Below are 27,730 nucleotides of genomic sequence, written 5' to 3'. Positions count from 1 at the left end.
CTGTTCTCAAAGGGGCTGAACAGTGGCAGAAAGCAGAATTCAAGCACAAGAGCTGTTTCCCCTCCTGTGGTTTCCGGCAACTGATATCCACCGACATGAATGGTAACTGGCGACCCGAACTCACCCTTTGTAAGGTCTTTTTGGCTGCAGGGCTCTCGTCGATTATTCATCCGGCACCTAAAACCACTCACTACTGTACAAAGTAGGTGAGGCAGACAAAGGACTCTGCCTGCAGGCTTACAATCCAAGAGGAAACATGAAAGAAAGCTGGAGACGAGAATGTACAGAAATCAAAAGACTTTCCTGAGCAGGGAGTAAAGGTGTTTTACCTGCTTGGCAAACCAATCGTTTCGGGCGTTAGAAGGCCTCGCCTGGGTGGGTGGGGGTCTTGGTCTGTAAAGGCAGGGCATAGAAAGCCCTTCTTCATGCGATTCTGCAGAATTAAACCGTGGAACTCGCTCCCACATGATTATGGTGAGAGCCGCTCATTTGGATGAGGCAAATTCATGGAGGATAAGGAGGGTACCAACAGCTTCTAGCCACAATGGTTGTGTTCTGCCTCCACTGCTAGATGCAATGTGGCAGATTAAGGACAAATGAAAGTATTTCTGCACACAGTGCATAGTTAAACCATGGAACTCCCTCCCACAAGATGGCCACCAACAAGAACACACTCCCCTTCTGTGGTTTCCAGCAACTGGAATTCAGAAGCATTGCTGCCTCTGACCAGGGAGGCAAATAATAGCCATCAGGGATGGTAGCCATCGATATCCCTTTCCTCCACGAATTTGCCTAATCCTCTTTTAAAGACATCCAAGTTGGTGACTTGCTTATTTGTTTACTTATTTGTTTATTTACTAAGCATCAGGTTGGCACTACAAGGTTTTTGTGTGTCAATTCTATCAGCAAAATTAATTCGAACGTAAACTCTTGAGTTGCTTAACTCTTGCCCAGAACTCAAGGAAGAAGGGGAAAGTAAGAAAAACATCCCAAAAAGAGGAAAGAGGAAAAAAGAAAGATTAATTAATCTGTTCAAGCTCCCCCTTCCCTGTTCCTATTATTTGGTTGGTAGAAAAGGTGAAATCACATCAAAATTAAGGTTGGGATTTACCAGCCAGGCAAAACGGATGATTAAATGGTTTGGTAGGCTTGGGACGCGGGTGGCGCTGTGGGTAAAACCTCAGCGCCTAGGAGTTGCCGATCGCATGGTTGGCGGTTCGAATCCCCGCGGCGGGGTGAGCTCTCGTCGTTCGGTCCCAGCTCCTGCCCACCTAGCAGTTCGAAAGCACCCTTAAGTTCAAGTAGATAAATAGGTACCGCTTTATAGCGGGAAGGTAAACGGCGTTTCTGTGTGCTGCTCTGGTGCCGGTTCGCCGGAGCAGCGTTGTCACACTGGCCACGTGACCCGGAAGTGTCTGCGGACAGCGCTGGCCCCTGGCCTCTTGAGTGAGATGGGCGCACAACCCTAGAGTCGGACACGACAGGCCCGTACGGGCAGGGGTACCTTTACCTATACCTTTAGGCTTGGTCTCTTGACATTTGTGCTCTTCTGTGAAGTTGTTTGAATGCTATTTGATTGGAGATCATTTAAAAGATAGCTACAACAGCACTTTGGAGTTGTGATTAGAATAATAGTAGTAGTAGTAGTAATAATAATAATAATAATAATAATAATAATATAATAATGTCCTTCATAATGCCTGAGTGTTGGCATTGCTGCCCAGGCCTGATAGCAGCCCTGCTTCAGTTCTTGCCTCCGACATGTGGCCTCCGACAAGCCTCTTTCACTCAGCCTTAGCTCCTTACACTGTCTGCAAAATGGGGAAAATAAGCATAATACCCGCCTCCCTCAGATGATGGTTGTAGGGATTGCAAGAAGGCATTGTATCAAAAGCTCTAGAGGGCTGCATGAGATTCATCCCATTATTCTGTTTGATTATTTATTGATACGTAACTGAACGTTCTATGGATGGCCTCTCTGTTTTCACTGATGTATTTCTTTGTGTTTTGTGTTCCAAATGTTGTGTACACATTTTCCTTTCCCCTTTTAAAATTATCTTACTGTGTTTTATGTAAACCGCTTAGCAGTTTTGCATATTAAGTGTATAAATATTATTGATGAAGATAATGATGATATTAATACAGCGCTTTTCGATATTATTTTGGGCTTTTCCCACTTCTCTTATTTATTTGTTACATTTCGATCCTGCATTTCTGTCCCAGTATAACTCAAGGAAGGAAGCAGGAATCTGAATAGTTCCCAAGTGGTCTCCCATGCACAAACTAAGCAGACTCAGCTAGGGATGGATGAAATTTCAGCTTCTTATTTTTCCAAAGTTCAGTATGCTTTTTTCCTTTTTCAAGTCCTCATGAAAATTCTCCATTTTAGTGCAAATTTCTCCTGATACACTCATCCTTGCATGCAATTTTGCCTCATATGCATTTTGCAAAGCATCTTTGCACATTTATTTTCACTAACATGAGCATTTGCATGCACACTTGATTTCAGAATGGTCTCATTCACATTCCTTGATTGGAGCATAGTGCTGCAAAATTAGGAGAGGGGTGTAATAATAATAATAATAATAATAATAATAATAATAATAATAATAATAATAATTGTTATTATTATTATTTATTGTTTATATCCCATCCATCTGGCTGGGCCTCCTCAGCCACTCTGGATGGCTCCCAACAGAATTAAGAGCACAATAACCATCAAACATTAAAAACTTCCTTAAACAGGACTGCCTTCAGATGTTTTCTAAATGTCAGATAGTTGTTTTATTTCCTTGACATCTGATGGGAGGGATTCCACAGGGCGGGTGCCAATGCCGAGAAGGCCCTCTGCCTGGTTCCCTGTAACATCACTTGTTGCAGTGAGGAAACCGCCAGAAGGCCCTCGGAGCTGGACCTCATTGTCTGGGCAGAATGATGGGGGTGGAGACGCTCCTTCAGGTATACTGGGCGGAGGCCGTTTAGGGCTTTAAAGGTCAGCACCAACACTTTGAATTGTGCTCGGAAACATACTGGGAGGGTACATATGAAGGGTGGTTCTGTGTTTCAGTTTGCATATTGTTAGAAACTGCAGATGAGGCTGGTTCGCCTATACATGTGAACTGAATCCAGTTTCTCCCCTACCTGAGTCACTCTGAGCTGCTTTCCTTCAGCAAAGTGGCTGCATCATACATCTTTCGACCATGCCCTGCACTCACATTTGCAGTCAGATGGGTTCTTCCTCATTCTTCATCTCACCCCTTTATCTTTGTCTGATTGCTGCATTCAACTTCTGCTCAGCTTTCTGAAGCCCCTCACAAATCCACCCTTCCTCCTTTCATCCTGTTCCACCTTGATTTTGGCTCCCTTCCTCGAGATCTTCCGACGACGCCACAGCCTGGCAGAGCCTCTGATCGGCCAGATGTTCTGGCTGCGACTGATAACTCTTGTCCCCCATCCTGAGCCGATTGCTCACCCCCAGCAGGGAATATGGTTATCTCCACCAGACAGACTTCTTTTTCATCCGGAAGCCCAGAGATCTCTCTTCCTTGAGGCTTGTGGCTTCAGAGGTGGCACCGAAACACGTCCCTGCCAGAGTCTCCGGATTTGGGAATGCACCTGAGTTCAGGGAAATGATTAAGGATGTGGGGGTGAAGCAAGGGGGAGATAAATATATTTCTACCCAACTCCCTCCCATCCCCATCCTCCGGTAGGACTCTTTATGCCTATACCACCTGTGTAACACATGCTCAAGGGGAGAGGGTTTACCTCATTTGCATTCCTGCTCACCATGCAGTTATTAAATGCACAGGAATCTTTCCAGGAGAACAAGTTAGAAACCCAACCTTACAGGCCACATGCTTGGCCCACTGACTCTTTTTTCCAGCATCCATGTACAGTGTACTGGGCACGGAGTCATTGTGTGATGAGCTCCCTCCTGGCGTTGATGCCTTTACCTGTAAAATGGGTGTAATAGAAATATTTATTTATGTTTAAAAAAATTGGTGTGCTGTAATATAAAAAATCAATCAAAGCGGGTTGCAACAAACATAAAACCATAAAAAGTTAAAAACTGATGGCGATTAATCATTGTTTTTATAGTCCTGGCAGCAGGTGTTTAAAAGTTGACACAGAAAGTACTCCTCCTCCTCCTCCTCTTCTTCTTCTTCCTCTTCTTCTTCTTCTTCTTTTTTTTCTTCTTCTTCCTCTTCTTCTTCGGCGATCACTCATAGCTGAGGAAGATTGTCTTCTGTAAGTGACTGTGGAGGCCAATTCTGGATCCACACATCCTTCCACAGTGGGGACATAGGTTTCCGGACGAGAGTCGATCACAGTGAGGGTTTGCCAGGCGTTTCTTCCTCTTAGCACGTTTCTCCCTTTTGTCCTGAGTTCGAGCGTCTTCAAAGCCCATGACACCTCTGGTAAAAGCTATTCTCCAGTTGGAGCACTCACAGGCCAGTGTTTCCCAGTTGTTGGTGTTTATACTACATTTTTAAAGATTTGCCTTGAGAGCGTCTTTAAACCTCTTGTCGGCCACCAGCATTACGCTTTCCATTTTTAAGTTCGGAATAGAGTAGTTGCTTTGGAAGACGATAATCAGGCATCTGAACAACATGACCAGTCCAACAAAGTTGATGTTGAAGAAACAGTGCTTCGACACTGGTGATCTTTGCTTCTTCCTGTACACTGGCATTAGTTTGCCTGTCTTCCCAGGTGATACAGGAAGTACTAAAGGATCCATGACAGATGGCCATCTAGCCTGTGCTTAAATACCTCCAATGAAGGAAAGTCCACCACCTCCCGAGGAAGTCTATTCCACTGTTGAACATTGTTGACTGTCAGAAAGCTCTTCTTAGAAGATGGTGGATTCTCCTTCATTGGAGGTACTTAAGCAGAGGTTGGATGTTCCTCTGCCAAGCATTCTCTAGCTGCGATTCCTGCACTGCAGGGGTTTGTACTAGAGGACTCTTGGATTCCCTTCTAACTCTACATTTCTATGATTCTACCCTGGCAGTGAGTCAGATCTGTGTAGCTCCTTCGACCTCCCGGTTCCTCTCCTCTCCTCAAGGTAAAGCCCACCTATGCAGGGGGCAAGGAGGTCCCTGCCGTGCGGTGAGGAGGGTCTTCGAATTGAACGCCCACAAGACCCGGCTCTGCCATTAAGGGAAGGTTGAAAAATGCACGGAGAGCAGCACATTACAAAAATAATACAGCCATCTTGGAAACCAAAGGCAGGGATCAAAGGCCGGGCTCGGCTGCCCCGTGGAGGCTTCCTGCAGAGCTCCTGATAAGCCTTTGTAGTGAGCTTGTTTTAAACCGAGCTCCTCGAGGAAGGGAACGGCTCAGATGCTTGGCTGAGATTTCTTAGACTCCAAGATAAATTGGGAAGAAAGTGGAGGAGCAGGCGGGGGAGGCTGGTCGGGAGGTTCCAGCAGCAAGCAAGGCAAACATCAAAAGCACCCAGCCCAGAATCAGAAGCTGGCGAGCATCAAACAGCAGGCTGGCTCTCAGGTTTGGGGACAGCGCTGTCACACGGGGGTCTGTTGGTCTGTGGGAGTGCTGCTTTCATGGGATGATCTTGAACTGCAGAGATGGTCGCACCTGAATCTCATTAATCCGGTTTAGTGGCTTACGCAAAAACAGAACCAAAGCAGTCATTCTGGTCGACGTTGCTGGCCCCCACCCAGGTGCGCCAACTCTAGGCGGTGGAGGTGTCTTCAGCTCCCTCAATATTTGAAGGAGGCCCAGCCCCCTCCCCAACAGTATTGAGGGGGCCTGGAGCAGCCTAGCAGAAGGCTGCCCTGCACAGCATTGGGAGACATGTGTGATGTCACACATGTGACATCACACGCTCACGATGTACACCAGCCCCCCTAATCTTCGGAGCAACCCAGCACCTCTGCCCCCTGCCCTTCATAAAAGCATAAGAACAGCCTTGCTGGATCAGACCTGTGACCCACCTAGTCCAGCATCCTGTTCTCACTGTTTCTTCAGGGAGGGTTGTGGTTTCTGATCCCGGGCGCCTTTCTAAACTTACGTTCCCATTCCAGTGGCTTGTACAAAATGGTGGCAATAGGGTTTTGTTGGTGGGCCGTTTCAGGGGGGCTTTGCCAACTACCCCATCTTAGGTTTCCTGGAGATGACTTCCAAATAACTCTCCGCTCCTGCAACATGCCGCGCCCAGGGAGGTCTGCAGTTTTGCAGAGAGGCCAATCTACCACGCTGCTCAATTTATATATTTTTAGCTGTAACAAGATGAAGGGGCTGGACAAGGCACCAGAGGGGGACTGGCTGACTGGCTCCTTCCCGGGCTGCAGATTAAACTCAGCCTTGGAAGATTGGAGGCGGGTGATGAATTCAAAGTGATTACAGTCACCTTTTAAGAAGAAAAAAGAACACGCCCCTGGATCAAATACTGCAGCTGGGGAGTGAAATGCGTCTCAGTCCTCACCGCTCTCGGGGATTTGGACATCAAAGGCTTTCATTTGCCTTGGCATTTTGACTCCTTGACGTCCGAGGCCTCCGCAGAGTCCGTGGGGGTTAGAGTTTTCCGGGGGAGAGGGTGCAGAAGGGTTGGGAGGGAACTTTGGGGCTCTGGCGTGACGAGAGCGGATGGGCTGTAGGGGGTGCTGTGGAGTTGTGGGTTCCAATCCATTTGCTCATCATGGTGCTGATGGAGGAGACACCCATATTATTACTTGATTTTGGTTTAAAAATACAGTGTATGCTCGGCTTGCGAACGTGATCCGTGCGGGATGCACGTTTGCAACCCGCAGCGTTTGCAACCCGCGTCTGCGCACACACATGTTGCGATTTGGTGCTTCTGCGCATGCACAAAGCATGATTTAGCGCTTCTGCGCATGTGTGACCGCTGAAACCTGGAAGTAACCTGTTCCGGTACTTCCGGGTTTCGGCGGTCAGTAACCCAAAAAAACGCAACCTGAAGCGGCTGTAACCCGAGGTATGACTGTAAAAGTAATACAAATAAACGGCATTTTGATATGTATAAGAAGGCAGTGCCCAAAACAGAAACACAATCCTACACTAACCACAGTGAGACAATTCATATTCTAGATTCCTTACTCTTTATCGACCGGCATCAAGGATTAGTGGTTTTTAAATGGGATAGCAGGTGAACAGTGTTACTTTTGATTCAGAGGCATACTGCCTCCAGTAACGGGAGCGGGACATAGGAACCGTGGCTAGTAGCCAGGGATATTCCTTATTATCCCCGAGGAATTTGCCCAATCCTCTTCTAAAGGCCATCCAAGCCGGTGGCCATTGCTGCCTCCTGGGGGAGGGAGTTCCAAATGTTAACTGTGCCAACAAGTCCTTATTTTCATCTCCCCGGAATCTACCAACATTCAGCTTTACATTCAGCCTATGAGTTTTGGAGTTTTGGAGAGAAGGAGGGTGACATTTCTCTTATCCATTCTCTCGGTTCCAAGACACAGGGATTATTTTTTTTAAAGATGGAACTCAATCCTGGCATCTCTCAGGTGGGTGCTACTGCCATTATAATAAAACAAGGGTGGTGTTGGTGGTGAGCAACTCTTTTTCTAGAAAAATAGCACTGCCAAGATACTTGAATTCTGATGACCAGACATGCCATTCCCCAATAGCCTCCTAGTAAATAACTCTCCCTTGTCTCTCTCTCTCTCTCTCTCCCTCCCTCCCTCCCTCCCTCCCTCCCTCCCTCCCTCCCCGCCCCTCCTTAAAATCTATCTTCTAAAGAGCCCCTATTTCTCATTAAGCTTGTGCCTTAAACCTCTTAATGCTCATCTCCACCCATACAGAAGTCTCTAAGTGAGGCCTCGTTCCCATTGAAGAGGAAACACTTCAGACTGCAGGTGGGGCCTCACACACTAAGATGCTCCTGCATGTAATAAATGTGGTACCCAGACTGCTTTTTTGTCCATTCGTGGGAGGTGGAAATTCAAAAGCCTGTGAAGATGGCTGGGAAAATTTCAGTGAACTCTTTTGGAAGGAGAAGGGAGGGTTTAGCTTACGTTACATAAAAGAGGCGCAGAGAGTCTGTCTTGTCTCTTTCTCTCTCTGACTCCCCCCCCTCCCCACTTTCAGATCTTCAGCACCTCATTTAAGTAAGGGAAGCCAAACTCAAAGTAATTTGTAAGAAGTCGATCTATTAGTGCGGCAGCTCCTGCACTTTGGAACTCCCTGCCTATTGACATAGGGCAGGCATTTGTGGTTAGGCAAGGCTATGCTGAAACGGAGAACTCGGAGGTGCCCTTTAATCTGCTTTTTAGTTTATCGTTGATTTTATTTTCGTGTGAATGTTTTAAATAGCTTTCAAACTGGTATTTACCAATAATTTTTATTCTTTTTGTAAATCGCTTTGAGGTTTCTTTCTTACGATCCCGTAGTATATACAATTTGCGAAATAAATGTTTTACATCGATCAATTTAATGTGAGTGTTTTTTTTCCTTTGGTAAAACGCTTAGAGGTTTTATTATGATCAAGCAGTATATAAATGTTGTCAAACAAACAAGTAAAACTCTTTAAAGGCTTAGATACAAGGGATAAAAATGGCCACCTTGGAATCTTCTAATCTGTGTAAAGAAACCACCTCACTTTCCACCTCCATTTATATACTTATTTTATTACTATTTCTATCCTACCCTTCCTCCAAGGAGCTCATGGTGGCCTACATAGTTCTCCTTCTCCACATTTTATCCTCACAAGAACCCTGCAAAGTATCAAAGAACCATAGAGTTGGAAGGGACCCTGAGGATTATCTAGTTCAACCCCCTGCAATGCAGGGGTACGCCACTGTCTCCTAAGGGGAGCGAACCTGCAGCCCTGGTGCTATCAGCACTTTGCTTTAACCTACTGAGTTATAATTAGTATATTAGACTGAGATGGAGTTCTTGGTTCAAGGTCATCCAGTGAGTTTCTTGACTGGGCGGGGATTCGAACCCGGGTCTCCCAGGCCCCAACACTCTGTAACCACCATACTGATGACATCCACCTTCTTACATAGAGGTTTCCTAACATGCTCAGTGGTGTTGTTACGGTCAAGTGGCATTTAAGTGTCGTCAAATAAGTAAGTTAAATCTTTTCGGAGATCTGGGTGTGGAAATGACCAGCTTGGAGTCTTCAAATCTGTATAAAGAAACCATTTCTGTGTTCTTCCACTGCTGGCATCCACCTTTCTCTCTCTTCCTCTCTCTCTTCCTCTCTCTCTCTCTCTGCAGGGCTGAGGATTCCCCTTATGAGGTCATGCAGCTGGACTTTGAAATGGAGAACTTCACCAGCCAATCGGTGACCCGGCGCATCATGTGGCATATAGACTACCGAGGCCGAAACCCTCCTCCCGACTTAGAGAAGGCTGTGACGGAGCTGGCGGTCATCCAGAGGGACATTCGTGCCATCCTGCCACTGGCCATGGTGAGGGTCCCAGTAGTCAGGCTGGAAGTTAGTTTGTGTCTGTGCGCCCAGTGCTATTTTTCTAGAAAAAGAGTTACTGGAACTCACCATGAATGCCTCCCTTGTTCTCTAAGAATGGCAATGGTGCCCACCTGACAGGTGCCGGAACTGAGTTCTGGCTGAGAAAAAGCCTTGTGCGCCTTCTGTTTCCTGACCTGCCTGTATCCCAAAACTGGCCCACCAGCCCCATTGCATGATCTCATTCCCCTGACTGCAGTAAAGAAGCCTGTGTTTCCCACGCTTCTGGGGCCTGGAGTGTAGTTCTATCACAGACGCAGGTGGCGCTGTGGTCTAAACCACTGAGCCTCTTGGGCTTGCTGATCAGAAGGTCGGCGGTTCAAATCACTGCGACCGAGTGAGTTCTGTTGCTCTGTCCCAGCTCCTGCCAACTTAGCAGTTTGAAAGCATACCAGTGCAAGTAGATAAATAGATATCGGTGCAGCGGGAAGGTAAACAGCATTTCCATGTGCTCTGGCTTCCGTCACGGTGTTCTGTTGTGGCAGAAGTGGTTTGGTCATGTTGGCCACATGACCTGGAATGCTGTCTGTGGACAAACGCTGGCTCCCTTGGTCTGAAAGCGAGATGAGTGCCGCACCCCATAGTCACCTTTGACTGGACTTAACCGTCCAGGGGTCTTTTACCTTTTTACCTTTTTCTATCCCCTCACCAAAACTGGAGCCAGCAGTAGAAGGGACTTTTGCAGGCCAGTTGGCCAGTCCATGTGCCAAAACTGGTCCACAGGAGGCAGAGGGTGAGGAAGGCCAGAAAGGTCCCCGCCCTCCCTGCAGTGTAGGATCCGGGCACTATAACTACCACAGCCTCCTTTGTCCCCTCAAGGACACGGAGATCATCAATACAGCCATCCTAACAGGTCGGACGGTGGCCATCCCAGTCAAGGTCATTGCCATTGAGATGACGGGCGTCATCGTGGACATCTCGACTGACGCAGAATGCAAGTCGACCAATGAGGACATCATCAAGGTGGGTGGGTGGGGGGGAATCAAGGTGGATGATGGGGAACCAGGCTGTGTGGGTATATGAGAGGCACAACTGCATTTGTATGATCAGTCCCAACATGGCTAACCAGAGGTATCTGCATTTTATTACATTTTTTTGTATTATTTTAATTACTTTTTAACAATGTGTGTGTGTGTGTGTGTGTGTGTGTGTATTTATCTGTTTTACAATTTAAAATATTCATTTAAACAACCTTAAAATATCAATGACTTCCGTTCTTCCCTTTCCATGGTTCATTTTGCATAACACAAATCCCTGCATATTTTATATAAACTAAACCATTCAGTATTCCATTATGACATCCATCAACACTTATTTACACTGTTGAATTTGTCTTAACGCTCCCAATGTTTTCAAGTGTACACACTTTCCCCCCATACATTCAACAAACATTTCCCAATCTTCTTTAAACATATGTTCTTCTTGTTCTCTTATTCTATAAGTTAGGTCCGCTTCTGGCTAGCTTTTGGTATTTTATCTGTGTTGTTTTGATTTCTGTAAGCCACTTTGAGTCCCAGTCTGGGAAAATGACAGTAATTATTATTAGTATTATTAGTATTATTTTGTTCTAACCCCCAAGTCCCAATTCCTTGTATGAAAGGTGCTCTGACCTTTCTGTAGCTTCTCCACCCCATGATACACCCTCCCACCACTTTCACATAATCCCTGCTCCAGAGGCAGCAGCAGCCAGCCCACTCCCTGCCAAATTCCTCATAGTGCATATGGAACTCCCTCCCAATGGAGGCAATGATGGCCACCAACTTGGATGGCTTTAAAAGAGGATTGGAGGAGAAGGCTCTCAATGGCTACTAGCCATGATGGCTGTTTTCTGTTTCTATTCAGAGGCAGTGATGCTTCTGAATACTAGTTGCTAAAAGCTACAGGAGGGGAGAGGGCTCTTGCGCTCAAATCCTGCTTGTGTGTTTCCCAGAGGCATCTTGCTGGCCAATGTGAGAACAGGATGCTGGACTAGACAGAGCCACTGGCCTGATCCGGCAGGCTCTTCTTCTATTCTTACACCCCTCGCTCACTGCCTGGACTGAAAACAATCAAGTTTGATTTACCATTGCCAGGTTTTAATGGTTCCCTTTCAGCCTGAGCGAGCACGCTAGCAATCCTGCATTTCTGGACAGGCTCCGAGACACTCTGATGGGGCTAATGTGCTCCTTCCCCGCTTGTAAATCTCTCCGGTTGCCGGCCCTCGAATCTGGGGACGGGACCGAGCCTGCGAGCCGGGTTGAATAATTGATCAAGTCACTGCCCCTTTGCCTCCTCTTCTGACTTACCTTCTTCTATTCCTTCTCTGCCCCCCCCCCCAAACCTACTGAGTTATGTTGACATTGCTCCGAACGAGGTATGCTTGGCAGGAACTCTTGCGTACCTGGAAAGACTGGAGGGAGGGCGATTGCTCTGTCAGGACTATAAACCTGCACCATCCATCAGGCAACCCGCTATCTGTTACTGTAAATAATTCAGCATTAAGGAGAGCCGTGGCGTCGTCGGTGGCTCCACTCCCCGGGTGTGTATTGCAAAGAGGGGGCATAAACAACAGGAGTAGCTCTATCGATCTCCGGGCTTGAGGAACGCGGAGGAACAAGCCTCCGTTTATCTGTGCAGCGAGAGGCTGACGGATGCCGCCGCCCCGTCTGGCTCAGAGCGACGCGTATCCCTTGCGGAGCAAGCACCTTGCGCTCAGGAGAACACGAGAACTCGTGGGCATCCAGTGAACAGGAGCTAGCCAGCCGTAAATCACCTAGTGCAAGTCGCAGTTAACTCCTTATTAGCGAAAATATGATCAGCAGCAGGAATGCCAGGCCTAATAAGCACAGCAACTTGTCTCCGGTAGATGTTGCCTGCATGAAGCAGTTGCCGAGACTGAAGCAATCCCCAAGCAATCAGAGATTGTGTCTGCACGTCGCCAGTCTCTGCCCTCTTCATGCCTCTTCTTGTTCTGGGAGATCAGAGAGGAGGGGAGCTGGTTGCAGCAGGAAGGGGAGACATCCATGCCTCTTCACCAGCCAGATCTCTCTGCCTCTTGGCCTCCCTCCTCTCCTGCTTCAGCTTCTGCCTCTGATTCTGGACTTCTCTCTGCCACAGACTCCCCCAGCTCACTAAGCCCTGATGCTCCTTCAGCTTCTGACACCTCCTCCCCACAGTCTTCTCCCTCTGACTGCTCATTGTTATCCTACCAACATTCCCTGAGCTCTGAGCCTTCTTCCCCTGGGGGTTCCCCAGCTGGTTCCTCCCACCATTCCTCTGTGTCCAACCAGTCCATGACACAGAGCCACGGAGCTCCCACGGAGTGGTATTAGGCTGCCTTATCTTGAGATGTAACTATTTGATCCACCTAGGGATGGCTCAAATGCAGACCACCAGCAGCCCAGCCCAGCCCAGCCCAGCCGGCTTCCTCCCTGATCCTGCGATCTGGCAATGTTGTTGTTGTTTAGTCATTTAGTCGTGTCCGACTCTTCGTGACCCCATGGACCAGAGCAGCCAGGCACTCCTGTCTTCCACTGCCTCCTGCACTTTGGTCGAACTCATGCTGGTAGCTTTGAGAACACTGTCCAACCATCTCGTCCCCTTCTCCTTGTGCCCTCCATCTTTCCCAACATCAGGGTCTTTTCCAGGGAGTCTTCTCTTCTCATGAGGTGGCCAAAGTATTGGAGTCTCAGCTTCAGGATCTGTCCTTCCAGTGAGCACTCAGGGCTGATTTCCTTCAGAATGGAGAGGTTTGATCTTCTTGCAGTCCATGGGACTCTCAAGAGTCTCCTCCAACACCATAATTCAAATGCATCAATTCCTGGGCGATCAGCCTTCTTTTATGGTCCAGTTCTCACTTCCATACATCACTATTGGGAAAACCATAGCTTTAACTATACGGACCTTTGTTGGTAAGGTGATGTCTCTGCTTTTTAAGATGCTGATCTGGCAATGCCAGGGATCAAACCTGGGACCTGAGAACCTGCTGGATCAGGCCAGTGGCCCAGCTAGTCCAGCATCCTGTACTCACAATGGCCAACCAGATGCCTTTGCTGGGAAGCCTACAAGCAGAATTCGAGCACAAGAGCCCTCTCCCCTCTTGCATCTTCCACCAACTACAGTCATTACAGCAGACAGTAATCGATTGCCTTCCCCTCCATGTACTTGTTCAATCCTCTTTTAAAGCCATCCAAATTGCTGGCCATAGTTTGCCTCCTGTGGGAGGGAGTTCTGCAGCTGGAACTATGGGCTGCACGAAGAAAACGGATAAACTATGCCGAGATGGTGAAACTCACAGGAAGAATTAGAAACCAGGAAGAGACTGACTTTAATAAAGAATGGGGAAAGTTTACCATTTACTTTTAAAGATTACTGTAAACAATTACACACATTAGGATGGACGGAAATCTATGGAGTGATAAAGGATTTATAAAAATAAAGCTACGGAAGAGATGCAGAGGGGGAAATCATTATATGAAGAGCCACGGTGGGAGGGGAGGGAAGTCAAAGGGGATTATATGTTTATGTTGTTGTTTTCTATTTGTAAAAAATGCAAAAATTAGATTTAAAAAGAAGACGAAGGGTTTTCTTTTCTCTCTCCCGAACCTGATTTTCTTCCCCATCCAGGGATGGATGTTACCCAAAGTGTAGCTAGCGTACAGCACGAGGCATTGGGGAGTTTTTCTCCAGCAGCGTTTCAAGACAGATGCTATTATTTGTCGTCCCTGGAAGGGCTGGGAGCGAGCCTGCTCCGGACTGTGTTGCTGGGTGTGTTTATTAGCGCAGAGGAGGCGAGCGCTGTGGCGTCGTCTTTATTTTGATGAACGACACAATATCCAGAGATGCATTTCAGGGCTCATTTTTATTCCGATGCCGAGCTGAGATTGCCTTTGCAGACATGCTGAGCTGGTGTCTCTTGGATGTTGAAGGCAAGCTTAAGTAGCCCCGGGGGAATAAGAAGAAATAGACCCCAGCTAATGTCTAACACACACACACACACACACACACACACACACACACCACGTATCCCTGACGCCAGAACAACCAGCCAGCTTCATAGATGAGAGGAAAGGCTTTCCCAAACAGTGGTCCACAAACCACCAGTAGTTAGTGAGAGGCAGTTTGTGACCTCTAGCATGGGAATTCAGCTTTGTCATGGCCAAAGCAGCCTCTTCCTCGGTACCCTAACTCTCTAGTTTTGTCTGCAGGTTTCCAGCAGCTGCGACTATGTCTTTGTGAGTGGCAAAGAATCAAGGGGCTCCATGAATGCTGGGGTGTCCTTCAGCTATGAGCACTTCACTGCCCTCCTGGAGATGACCGTCTGGGTCCCCAAACTCCCGCTGCACATTGAGCTCTCTGACTCCCGGCTCAGCCAGGTGAAAGGGTGGCGAGTTCCAATCTTACCCGATAGGAGGTAAGCCAGGAGTTGGGGAAGGAGTGGGGTGGTTGGAAATCTGCTCAGGGATTGTGTTTGAGAGCATCTAGGCATGCACAGTGAAGACCAGTGGCCATTCTTGATCCCATTGCTCAGAAGCTTCAGCTCATGCCAGAATTCTCCCCTAGGTGCTCACCTCTTTAGAACACGCAATAACATGCAACTCTCTTTTTGAGAAACCTATCTGCTACAAATAGCACCATCCTTTTTCAGACATTGGTATTAACTAATTTTAATAGCATGTTTTTTAATTGTTGTAGCCTGCCATAGGCACTCATGGTGAAGAGATGATGATGATGATGATGATGATGATGATGATAATAATAATAATAATAATAATAATGATAATAATAATAATAATATGATGAGAATAATAAAAAATGGGGTGGAAATATCCACCCATTTAGAGTGAGGGAAGGCAGCACAGCCATTGCTCTGATTTGACTGTGTGATGTTATGTCACATGAAATCTGATTGGCTACATGGTGTCATTACGCCCGATGCACGATCCTTGATTGGCTGGTTAGTGGAAACACTCCTTTTTAGGAAAAAAGGCAGTGAAGCGCCAGAGCAGCTGCTGGCTGACCCAACTGCTTTGGCTCCCACAGGTCTGTCCGGGAGAGCGAGGATGACGAAGAAGAGGAAGAGCGGCGGCAGAGCCGGGGCTGCACCCTCCAGTACCAGCATGCCACCCTGCAGGTCTTCACCCAGTTCCACACCACCTCCTCGGAGGGCACGGACCAGGTGGTCACCATGCTGGGCCCGGAGTGGATGGTTGAGGTCACGGACCTGGTCAGCGACTTCATGAAGGTTGACGACCCTCGGGTGGCTCACATGGTGGACACCAACACCCTCGCCGGCCGGGAGCCTGGCACCACCCTCTTCAAGGTAAGAGCGTAACAGGTACCCAGCAAGGAAAGGACCCTAGCTCTGTTCTAGGTCATATGCTTTTCATGCAGAAGGTTCCAGGTTCAATCCCTAGTGGCATCTCCAGGTAAGGCATTAGAGAGACTCCTTGCCTGAAACCCTGGAGAGCTGCTGCCAGTCAGTGTAGACTGTACAGAGCTAGATGGACCAGTGGCTCCTATTTAACTAAGCCCTTGATTGGGAACCACGAGGACTGGAATCTGAGCTTAGTGGCAGAGCCTCTGCTTTGCAGGCAGAATGTCTTAAGGTTCCATTCCTAGAATCTTCTGGAAAGCCAATTCCATTCCATGTAGACGAGTCAGTCGTCAGTATAATGAATCTTCCAATGTTCCTCCTAAAATTAGCCCTTTATTTGAAATAGTGAGGACTAGAATCTTGGCTTGCTTTTAAGTAAAAATTCAGTGATGGAGAAAAGGTCCCAGGCTTAATCCACAATGGCAGCGATAGGTAAGGTTGGGGAAAAGATCTGGAGAGCTTCCACCAGTTAGATAAAGGTAAAGGTAAAGGGACCCCTGACCATTAGGTCTAGTCATGACCGACTCTGGGGTTGCGGCGCTCATCTCGCTTTATTGGCCGAGGGAGCTGGCGTACAGCTTCCGGGTCATGTGGCCAGCATGACTAAGCCGCTTCTGGTGAACCAGAACAGCGCACGGAAATGCCGTTTACCTTCCCGCCAGAGCGGCACCTATTTATCTACTTGCACTTTGATGTGCTTTTGAACTGCTAGGTTGGCAGGAGCAGGGACCGAGCAACGGGAGCTCACCCCGTCGCGGGGATTCGAACCGCTGACCTTCTGATTGGCAAGTCCTAGGCTCTGTGGTTTAGCCCACAGCAAATTGCCTTGTTCTATATAAGGCAACATCCTATATTAAGGAGCAGGGGTTATCTGCCTCCATTAGGGGAGGCAAAGGAGGTGCAACTGTAAACATCAGTTTCCCCAACAATCTGAGCACCTTTAGATTTGCAGCTCCCCTCCCCTCATATCGGAGGCCCCTTTCCCACATGTTCATAGAATTGTAGAGTTGAAGCAGACCCCCAAAGGTCATCCAACCTCAAGTAAAGGAGAGTCAACCACCTTCCACGGGAATCCATTCCATGGCCGAACGGCTCTGGCCGTCCATAAGTTCCTCCTAAAGTATTTCCAGAATCCCCTTTCTTGCCACTGAAAGTCATCATTTCGGGTCCTCCGCTCTGAAGCAGCAGAAAGCAAGCTCCCTCCATCTTCCATGTGACAGCTCTTCAGATTTTTGAAGGTGGCTGTTATCTCACCTCTCAGTCTCCTCCAGGCTAAGTATACCCAACTCCCTCAACAGAGGCCCTCTCTTCATTCTCGCTTCACACATCCCAGGGCTAAGAAAACAGATCTGTTTTCCTTGGTGGGAAGGGGGAAGGGGGGCTCATCTGCATTTTCCTGCCTCTACATTCCCCTTCCTCCTTGGCTGCACACCCCTACACCCCTTCTTCCTTCCTCCCTCTCTCTCTCTCTCTCTCTCTCTCTCTCTCCCTCTCTTGCCTTTTCTCCCTGAACCAGCTCCTCTTGAGCCTGTGCCAAGCATCTCTTAACTACAATTAGTTCCAAGCCTGGGCACTGTATTGCCTTCCTAAGCAGAAATTCCCAGGCTCCCAGATGCTGCCTTCAAAGATTCGAGCAGTTCAAGGTCGGAGTGTCTTCCCCCGGTGAAATGTACTTCGGAGAATTGTGTGTGCGTGTGTTTGCAGGGCGAGTGCATGAAGGGAAGGCCATGGAGTGGTGCTGTTCTCTGGCTTGGCTCATTAGCATCGCAGGCCTAGGATGGAAAGAGAGAAGCAATGCTTAGCTAGAGACCCCAGCAGGCAATTTCTCCATCAAGAATAACAGAATTGGAAGGGTCCACGAGGATCGTCTTTCGCCCAGCGTGGGACTTGAACCCACAACCCTAAGATTAAGAGTCTCATGCTCTACCAATTGAGCTATCCTCTGGCTTTTTAAAAGGATCTCCCAGCTTGGGGTGTGGGATGATACTTTTCCATTCCATGGCATTCATCCCTTTAATATATATCGTTGTTTTTTTACACAAAGCACACAGGGCTCAGCCAGATTTCCTTTTTGAGATTCGTTTCTAGGCGCCGGTCAAGGGCAGCCCCGCAGACAGAAAGCGCACTGCAGGATTCCACAAGGGTGATGCACAGTGTTAGAAACTCAGATATATAAGCTAGGCGCCAAATGGCTCATCAAACGAGGGTTACAGTCACCAAAGCAGAAGGCCTGGTTGCCATTTGGGGGCAAGGCGACTTTATATATATATATATATATATATATATATTTATTAATTTTCCAATACATTTATACATTTTTAACCAAATTGTAACAAAACATCTCTTTTGGACTTCCTTCAGCTTCCCTGGCAATCATCCATGTTTATCTCTTAATTACGCATTCCCTTTACACATATTGCCATTTGTCTTCCCTCTCCCTTCTATTTCTTTTTTGACAATATCTCTCAGTTTTTACAGCACCTCTCGAAACCCCACTAGCGTTGTTTGTATATCGCATACATTTTTCAGATACTCTACAAACTTTCCCCAGTCTTCGATGAACCTTTGGTCTCGGGCATATCTCATTTTCCCAGTTAATTTGTCCAACCGCCGACCTTCTGATCGGCAAGTCCTAGGCTGTGTGGTTTAACCCACAGAGCCACCCGCGTCCCTATGTTGGCCAATAGGCAAGTGCCAAATGCACCTGGTGAATTTCCAGCGCTGGTGGCGATGAGGAATGTGACTGGGCGATCCTCCTAATCCCAACCAGGGGAGGTGTTTCTTACGGCCTGCTTCTCTTCTCGTAGGTGGTCTCTCCGCTCATGGAGGCGGTCCTTGGGGAGACCTTGGTGACGGTGGCGGACGAGAAGGTCAGCATCACCGAACTGAAGGCCCAGGTCATCTCAAACCTCTCCCTCTCCCTCCACCCCAGCCCTGGGAACAGCCACACCATCGTGGCCAAGACGACAGCCCAGCAGACTCTGAACTTCTCCAAGCAGGTACTTCTTCTGGGGCAGCCCTCATGGACTGGGGGCAGGGGTAGATTTGATTGATTAATTAATTGTCTCATTCTTTCATTTAGAACCCACTTTTTCTCCCAGGAACTCTAGGGGCCGCCCGCACTTTTCCCCCTCCCCGTTTTACCCTCACAACAACCCTGTGAGGTAGGTTTGGCAGAGCAGTAGTGACAGGCCCCAGGTCACCCGGTGAACTTCGTGGCTGACTGGTGGGGTGGGTGGTCTTAGCCCAACACTCTAACCTAGGGGTCAGCAAACTTTTCCAGCAGGGGGCTGGTCCACTGCCCCTCAGACCATGTGGTGGGCTGGATTATATTTTGAAAAAATAAATAAAAAATGAACGAATTCCTGTTCCTCACAAATAACCCAGAGATGCATTTTAAATAAAAGGACACATTCTACTCATGTAAAAACACACTGATTCCCGGACTCTCTGCAGGCCAGATTTAGAAGGCGATTGGGCCGGATCCGGCCACATCCTTAGTTTGCCTACCCATGCTCTAACCACTACACCACACTGCCTCTTGCTTGCCTTCTCTCACTGTAGTCATTTCCTTAAGTTTACATGTCACTGCTGCCCAATATTTCTGCTAACCGTTCCTGCGCTATGGGTCTCTATTTCCCTCCCCCCCCATTTGTCACAAAACAAGTGTCTGATCAGCTGCTATCAAATTCCATATTAAGTTTTTATGTTTTTCTCGAGGGTCTAAATCCTTTCTGAGACAATTATCAGAGCATCCAATGGCAACTCGTACAATGTCTGTGGTGATACAATCTCTACTGTCTTGCCCTAAAAGATGATAGATAGATAGATAGATAGATAGATAGATAGATAGATAGATATAGATAGATTAGTTTCTATTCACTGTATTCATTTTCATCTTCTACTGTAACTGTTTAGCATGCCTGCACAGAGATATATCTCTGTTTACATTAGAGCATATGGCACGCAACAATTACATAAAATTAAAAATAACCCAACAATAAACACTCAGATAATCGTTTTCTGAATATATTAGCAAAGTTGTGTCGGAAGTGCACATACCCAAATTATTGCAATTATTACAGATATGAAAATGAGGTATAGCAATGTGTAGACTGGTGAACATACATAACCCAAAAGATTTCAGTCATTGGACCAATCTACCGAATGTGTCCAAACTTCCCATTGCAGAGAGGATAAATTTTACTTTGTGGAGTCATAGACCAATGAGAGAGCAGCTTGTAATGTTTTTCTGTAACGTTAACACAAACAGGTCCTGCCGGATGAGAAATTAGAACCCCTATTATTTCCTTTTAAAGCTTGTACGCAGATGTGATTTCAAAGTATTAAGGCAAAAAAAGATATATTTTGAAAACAACAACTGCTCAAGTTTCCCTTCTTATAAATTATTACCTCAGGACTTGACATTTTACCACAAAACTCACACCATCTTATTCATCCGTTATATTTTATTCTACATAACTTATCCATTGTCTGCACTGAAAGCATCGCGGAACTAGGTCCATTTGAGGCCATCCCACCATCGTTTTGAAATTGCCATTATTTACAATTCCTTGATATGTAATTACATTGTGATTTACCCAGTTAACCGTTTGGCCTCCTGCTACCTTACTTACTTATTTATTTTATATATTAAAAAATGTTTATAGACTGCTATCTCATTTTTTAAAAATTCAAAGTGGTTTGCAACAAAAATACATAAAAACATGTTTTTAAAAGGTTTTAAACAGACGTCAGTTAAGCACTGAGGAAAGGTGTGTGCTCAGTTGCCTGCATAGGCCTGACAGAATAGAAAAGCTTTCACCAGAAGGTCTCTTTGTTTAAAAGAAAAGAAAAGATGTGAGCAAGGATATATTTAGGTGTTGACTTTGTATTTAAGCTTTTCCAAACATCTCAGATTGCATCTGTACAAGGATTTTGTATTTGAATAAAAATCCGTTGTCACAGGATCCTAGAACCGTAGAGTTTGAAGGGACACCCAGGGGTCATCCAGTCCAACCCCCTACAATGCAGGAATCTCAGCTAAAGCATCCATAACAGAGGGTCCACCCAGCCTCTGCTTCAAAACCTCCACTGAAGAGTCCTTTCCCCTCTCTATAGTAACCATGGAATAACTGTGAGCTCTGCTTTCACTTACACCATGGAATTACCTTTGAGACATTCAGCCATTGGGCTATTACTTTTAGATGTGTAGCTTTATATTAATCTACTATATCGAGACATTTTATTCCTCCTTTGTTGTAGCTTGTCTCCAAGGTTGCCATGGGAACGCTAGCTCTTTTTCTTTTTTGCCACACAAAGTTTGTAAGTAGTTTTTGCTGGTTCAATCATACCCTTTTGTCACTCTTGGCCATTACGTTTTCAAATAGATAAAGTAGCCTAGGAATTTCTAATGCCGCAATGTTACATAACCATGTGAGTCCTGCCTGAGTCCATTTTAAAAACTCTTTTCAACCTTCATAACTTCCATTTAATTTAAAATATATGGTTGAAGACAACCCAATTCCTAGATACGTTATCAGCATAACTGCCCAATTAATCGCTCTCCCTTTCATCAAATTTGCTTTAATTGATTGCAACACATTTATTTCAGGTTTGGATGAGCTCATTTTTGTAGCCAAACGACGTCGCCAAACCTCTCTATTATTTCAAGGAATTTCTGGTGCATATTTTAAGGGACGAGTTAAAGAAAGCATTACATCATCAATGTACAAACAGATTTTGGAACTCGTAGACTGAACCTTCATCCCCATTGCATCTTCTGTTGATCTTATTAGGACCGCTAACGATTCAATACATACAGTATTAGAAAAAGGAAAGGGCAACAACTGCAGAGGGCAACAATTTGCTTCTGGCTCTTCTGTTTACATAAACTGTCCAGCAAAGGGCACCTAAAATGATTCAGGGGATGGAATAATAGAATCATAAAATTGTAGAGTTGGGAGGGACTCCCGAGGGTCATCTAGTCCAAACCATTGCAGTGCAGGACTCTCAACTATAGCATCCATGTAAGATGGTCATCTCCATGGAAGGAGAGTCCACAACTTCACAAGGGAGCCCATTCCACTGCCAGACAGCTCTTACTGTCAGGAAGTTCTCCCTGATGGAGCGGCTCCCTTATGAGGAAAGATTGCCACATTTGGGGTTTACTAGTTTAGAGAAAAGGCAAGGAAGAGGGAGCATGACAGAACTTTATACAGTTAGGCATGGCACGAAGAAAGAGGATAGTGAGAGGTTTCCCTCTCTCACTAGAACTCGTGGACATCCAACAAAGCTGAATGTTGGCAGATTCAGGACAGATAAACAAATGATAAACTGTGGAACTCACTCCCACAGTGAAGGCCGCCAACCCTGATGGGTTTAAAACAGGATTGGACAAATTCATGGAAGGCTATTGATGGCTGCCAGCCATGACAGCTGTACTCTCCCTCCACAGTTGGAGGCAGCAATGCTTCTGAATGCCACAGGAGGGGAGGGGGCTCTTGTGATTGGGTCTTCCTTGCAGGGACATCAGGTGGGCGACTGTGAGAACAGCATGCTGAATTGGGTAGGCCATTGTCCTGATCCAGTAGGCTCATCTTATATAAGAGAATGGGGATCTGGGCCAGCGAAAGGGCGTGGCCTCAGAAGGGGGCGTGGCTTCCCAAGAGGGCATGTGGCCTGACCAAGAGACATTGCCTGGGAAAAGTGTGAAGGGCCAGACAGAGAAACCCATGGGGGCCACATTCAGCCCATGGTCTCGAGGTTTCCTGCCCCTGATGTGAAAGGGACGGAGGGGTGGGGTTTCCACACAGTTTGTCCCCCAACTTTCATTTCTCCTTCTTCCGCAGGAGGCCTTGCTGAGCCTCTGGGTGTCGTACAGCGACGGCACGACCGCCCCGCTCTCCTTGTACGACCCCAAGGACTACACGCTGGTGGTGACCAGCCAGGACCGGGCGGTGGTGTCGGTGATGCCTGAGAGAGCCTTTCCGCTGGTGATGGCCGAAGGCGAGGGGGCTGGTGATCTGGTCAGGGCTGAGCTCATGATCTGCGAGAGCTGTCAGAAGACCAAGAGGAAGAGCGTGTTAGCCACCGCGCTGGCTAGCGTCCGAGTACATTTCAGCTCTGAGGAGGAGCCCACCTACGACTACGAGCCTGTCCAAACGCCCAGCAGGCCCGGGCGGGAGAAGGGGAGCCCTGGCACCACGCCCCGGGTGGAAGGTGACTGGCACTTGCCGCCCAGCCCGGAGAGCCGGCCGCCCAGCGCCGCCCTCCCGACCGAGGACTTCCCCACCATCCCCACAGGTTATGTGCAGGTGACGCGGGGCCTGACGGACCTCGAGATCGGCATGTACGCCCTGCTGGGCGTCTTCTGCCTTGCCATCCTCGTCTTCCTCATCAACTGCATCGTCTTCGTCCTCAAGTACCGTCACAAGCGGATCCCGCCGGAAGGCCAGACCAACATGGACCACTCTCACCACTGGGTTTTCCTGGGCAACGGGCAGCCCTTGCGGGCCCAGAACGACCTCTCGCCGCAGCCCGAGAGTTTGGGCAACCCTCTGGAGAACGTCCAGACCTGCTGCCACGCCGACCACCACAGCAGCGGCTCCTCGCAGACCAGCGTGCAGAGCCAAGTGCACGGGCGGGGGGACGGCTCCTCGGGGGGCTCCACCAGGGACCAGAGCGAGGACCCGCTCAACTCGCCCACCTCCAAGCGGAAGCGGGTCAAGTTCACCACCTTCGCCACCATGCCCTCCGAGGAGCTGGCGTACAACTCCATCCCCATCGCCGACGAGGAGGACTTGGAGTGGGTCTGCCAGGACATGGGTCTGCAGGGACCCGAGGAACTGCACAACTACATCCACAGGATCAAGGAGATTGCATAGCAGGCTTGGGCCCCACGCTTACTGGAGGCAGAGGGGGCTCCCTTTGGAGAATAGGAATGGATCGGCCGCATCGCCCTCCGGCGTTCGCCGGGCTCCCCTGCGGCCCTCCTCTAAGTGGACCAGCCCGCCGCTGGCCCTGCTATGTTCAGAGAGAGAAGGAGGGCGACCCCCTAGGAGGGGGATGGATCCTTTTGCCCAGAGGGGGAGCCAGATGTGTGGAAAGCAGCTTCTGCCGCAACTGTGGAAGTGCCAGGCGACGCGCTGGGATTGGGTGGGGGAGATTGGGCCAGCTGTGGCCAGCTGGAGCTTCTGCCCATAGCCAAGTATTTAAAGGGGGGTGGGGTGGGTGGCGCCGCCAAGCAGGCCGAGAGGAGTGGAGAGCTCAGGAGCCACCGTATGGAATTGCCCCACAGAGGGGATAAGTCCTTGCACCTGATTTTGGTTTGGCCGGGGGAGAGGGGAAGCTTGCTCCTGGCCTCCCCAAAACGACCACTGCTGCCTTTGCTGCCGCCCGTCTCTGAAAGGCAATCCTCCCCTCGGCTTTTCTTCTTCATTTTTTTTTTTTGCACAATAAATGTTGACTGTTTTTTTTATATATATAAAAAATAAAATAAAAAAGATAATATTCAGGGATTCTGTCTGGTCGGGTGGGACTCGTGTGGAGCGGTGCTGGCTGCCCAAGCCGTAATCTGATTCCTGCATTGCCCTGCCCATGCACCTCGTACCGATTCTTCCGAGACTGGGTTTGTTTACCTGATACGCAATCTGGTTTTCCCAGAGAGGGGCTGGGTGCGTTGTGGAACGAAGTTGGAAGCCAGGAGCCTCGCGGGCATGCACATCCTTGCACCAAATATCAGTGGAATAAGTCCCAGGAAGAGACTGTCAGGTTCCCATTCTGGGACAGCCTTCCAGTGTTTACTTGCTTGGTGGGCCGACTGGGTGGGCCTTTGCAGCCCAACCAGCAGTCATAATGGTGGTTGCAGCGTTCCTTCCCTTCTGCTCAGCAGTGCTTCTAGTCCCTAGTGAGGCAATGCAACCCACCTTCCAGAGAGGGGGGTGGTGGACATGCTCTCCCTTTCCTGTAAACTCTCTTCCAGTTGTCACCGGCTGAGCTTCTGGGAAGGGAGCTCCTCTGTGTGCCCCAAGGAAGGAGGGCTTGCACAAGGGGGAGGCAGGCTAGGAGGCAAGGCTTAAACAGGGCATTGGGATAGCTGTGGCTGTGCTGTTTGGGGCAAGGTCATCTCTTTGCACACAGAAAGTCCCATGTTTCATCCCCAACAGCATCTTCGGGTCGGGCTGGGAATCTCCCCTGTCTGATACCCTGGAAAGCAGCTGCCAGTTAGTGTAGACAATACTGAGCTACATGGACCAGGGTTATAGGGCAGGTTCCTATGGTCCAGTGGGTCAGTGTGGGAGGAGGGCTGGATTTCACATTTTGGTTAAAAAAACAAGCTCCTCTTGGGTGCAGGATTCTCATTTCCCCCTTCATTGATCTCTCTTTATTTCTCCTTGGGTTGATCTTCTTTTCCTTGGTTTGGGGTGGGGTTGGGGAGGCAGGGATGTTGGTCCTGCAGGTGAAAACATTCATTTGGATGATACTCCAAAAAGGATTTGGAACTCAAGTGTTGCTGACGGGTGGCGCCTTTCGATGAAATCTGAGAGTCTCTGGCAGCGCACATCACAAGGCTGATTGACCCTCCGAGACTCAGAGGGGGTTTAGGCACTAGGGGGATATCTTGTTCAGAGTGGGCCTTGGATAACTGCCCTTCCATGTCAGTCATTCCGAAAGATCTCCTTTCCTTTGGATCAGAACCAGTCTACCCATGCAGGAGAATCACATGGTATGGTTCCCAGGTGGACCCAGGTTGCAAGGGGTGGGGGTGGAATCTCAGAATGAAACAAAAAAACACATGACACCCTCCCCCTCCAATTGGGACTTCGTTGCTATCACATGTTTGAAAGAAAAACTGGGAACTGAAGCCCAGTGGTGGACTATAGCCAATGGTGGCAGTCCATGCAGTAGAACTCTATGATGTCATTTGTCCTGGACTGTACCACTGAAGGGGGAGGGAAGGGGAGCCCCATGGCCTTGGATATCGCTCCCCACAGCCCCGACCCATCCTCTCAATTAAAGCAATGTAAAATAAATATATTAAAATTCAGCTAGTAAAAAGAGCACAGCATAATTAAAAGCCCTCCCTTTTTTAAAAAAAGAGCTCCCAAAGGCCTGTTGGAAAGACAGCAAGGAGCATAGAAGCCAACTCCTAGAGGCCATGGGCTCCCAATATAATATTTGAGGGGGCTGCCCCCCCCCAAGTTGATAGGGATTGCCATTCAAATAGTGTCCCCCGTCATGTGATTATGTGGGATGGGGCTTACCTGCCCCACCAATACTTTATTCAAGTTGGCACCCCTGGCAAGGAGGGAGCCAGTCTGGCTTCTCTAGGGAGGGAGTTGCAAAGTCTGGGAGCAGCCACCGAGAAGGCCCTGCCCCGCACCAAGCACGCCTGTGAGGGGAATGGGACTGAGAGAAGGGTCTCCCTCGAAGATCCCGGAGCCCAGGCAGGTTTGTAGGGGAGAATATGGTCTTTCAGCTAGCCTGGGCCTAAGCCATATAGGGCCTTCTAGGTTATAACCAGCTACATTTCAGCCACTCAGAGAAGTGTTTGCACAGACATTTCTCTATCCTTCATCCAGGAGAGGTAAAATCAGCCTCAGAGTTCAAGGAAGGTTTCCAGCCAGGCAAAAGCATTCAGAGAGGGAGCAGGAAGTGGTCTGAAAGAGTCCTGGCAGCCAGTCTAGAGGGCCACATTTGGCCACTGGGCCTGAAGTCGCCCACCCTTGTACTGTTGCTATTTTTTATATAAATATTTATAAACCAACTGCTCATATAACATTTCCAAATTAGTGTATAGCAGTATATGCCAATACAATCAAATGTAAGACACTGATTTAAAAAACAAAACAGCAACAACGATTGGCTCGCCTTAAGAAAATGAAAATCACTGAATTGTCCTGTTAGCACAAAAAACCTCCCATTTATTTTCTTGATATAGTCCCATTTACACAATCCACCCTTCCTCCATGGAGCTCAAGGTGGCGTACATGGTTCTCCTCCCCATTTTATCCTTGCAACAACCCTGTGAGGTAGGTTAGGCATAGAGGCAGGGACTGGCCCAAGGTCACCCAGTGAGCATCATTCAAACCATTGTTTCCCAGGCCCTAGTCTGACGCTCTAACCGCTGGCTCTCTTAAGATGAAGCTCCGGCCTAAGTTTGCACGTGATGAAATATCAAACTACCATACTGCTTGGGTTATTGCATTTATTTCCCACCCTTTCCCCCCAGGAGCTCAAGGAGCTGTGCATTGTTCTTCCACTCCATCAATTACCGTATTTTTTGCTCTATAAGACTCACTTTTCCCCTCCTAAAAAGTAAGGGGAAATGTGTGTGTGTCTTATGGAGTAAATGCAGGCTGCGCAGCTATCCCAGAAGCCAGAACAGCAAGAGGGATTGCTGCTTTCACTGCGCAGCGATCCCTCATGCTGTTCTACCTTCTGAGATTCAGAATAATTTTTTTCTTGTTTTCCTCCTCCAAAAATTAGGTGCGTCTTGTGGTCTGGTGCATCTTATAGAGCAAAAATATGGTAATCCCCACAACAACCCTGTGTGGTAGGTTAGGGCGAGAGGCAGCAACCGGCCCAGAGTCACCCAGTGAGCTTCATGGCTGAGTGGGGATTCGAACCCTGGTGTCTCGGAGGCCTTGGTCCAGCACTCTACCCGCTAGACCGAATTGGCTTTCTAGAGATGCCTACAGGTTAGCAGCAGGGATGCCAGCCGTTAACTCTGCTCCACAGCGTGGGACCAGCGGCGCAGAATGCCTGACTTCCCAGCTGAAGTCGGCCAGGCAGTTTTGAAGCGCAGGGGGGAACCAGCAGCCTTCTCTAGATGGTCTCGGTGATTGTATTAAACAGTTTGAGCTCTGTAAATCCCACTGTGTGGAATGAGATAATGGAGCTCGCCTATC

At 48.2% G+C, this 27,730-nt stretch overlaps 1 protein-coding gene across 1 annotated transcript in view; it reads left to right on the top strand.

Annotated features, from left to right (window-relative positions):
* TMEM132E (transmembrane protein 132E) overlaps window positions 1-24,305 on the top strand; it is a 124,751-nt gene extending 100,446 nt beyond the window's left edge. The window contains exons 4-9 of the mRNA XM_079956008.1: window positions 9,214-9,406; window positions 10,283-10,426; window positions 14,650-14,855; window positions 15,485-15,764; window positions 18,626-18,817; window positions 22,670-24,305. Coding sequence (XP_079812134.1) covers window positions 9,214-9,406; window positions 10,283-10,426; window positions 14,650-14,855; window positions 15,485-15,764; window positions 18,626-18,817; window positions 22,670-23,704 — 2,050 coding nt within the window. The 3' untranslated portion in view covers window positions 23,705-24,305. The remainder of the gene's footprint in view (window positions 1-9,213; window positions 9,407-10,282; window positions 10,427-14,649; window positions 14,856-15,484; window positions 15,765-18,625; window positions 18,818-22,669) is intronic.
* Window positions 24,306-27,730: the final 3,425 nt, after the last annotated feature.

The sequence above is a fragment of the Podarcis cretensis genome (assembly GCF_951804945.1).
Source record: "Podarcis cretensis genome assembly, chromosome: 15".
Taxonomy (NCBI): Eukaryota; Metazoa; Chordata; class Lepidosauria; order Squamata; family Lacertidae; genus Podarcis; species Podarcis cretensis.
This window is presented reverse-complemented; position numbering and strand designations above follow the sequence as displayed.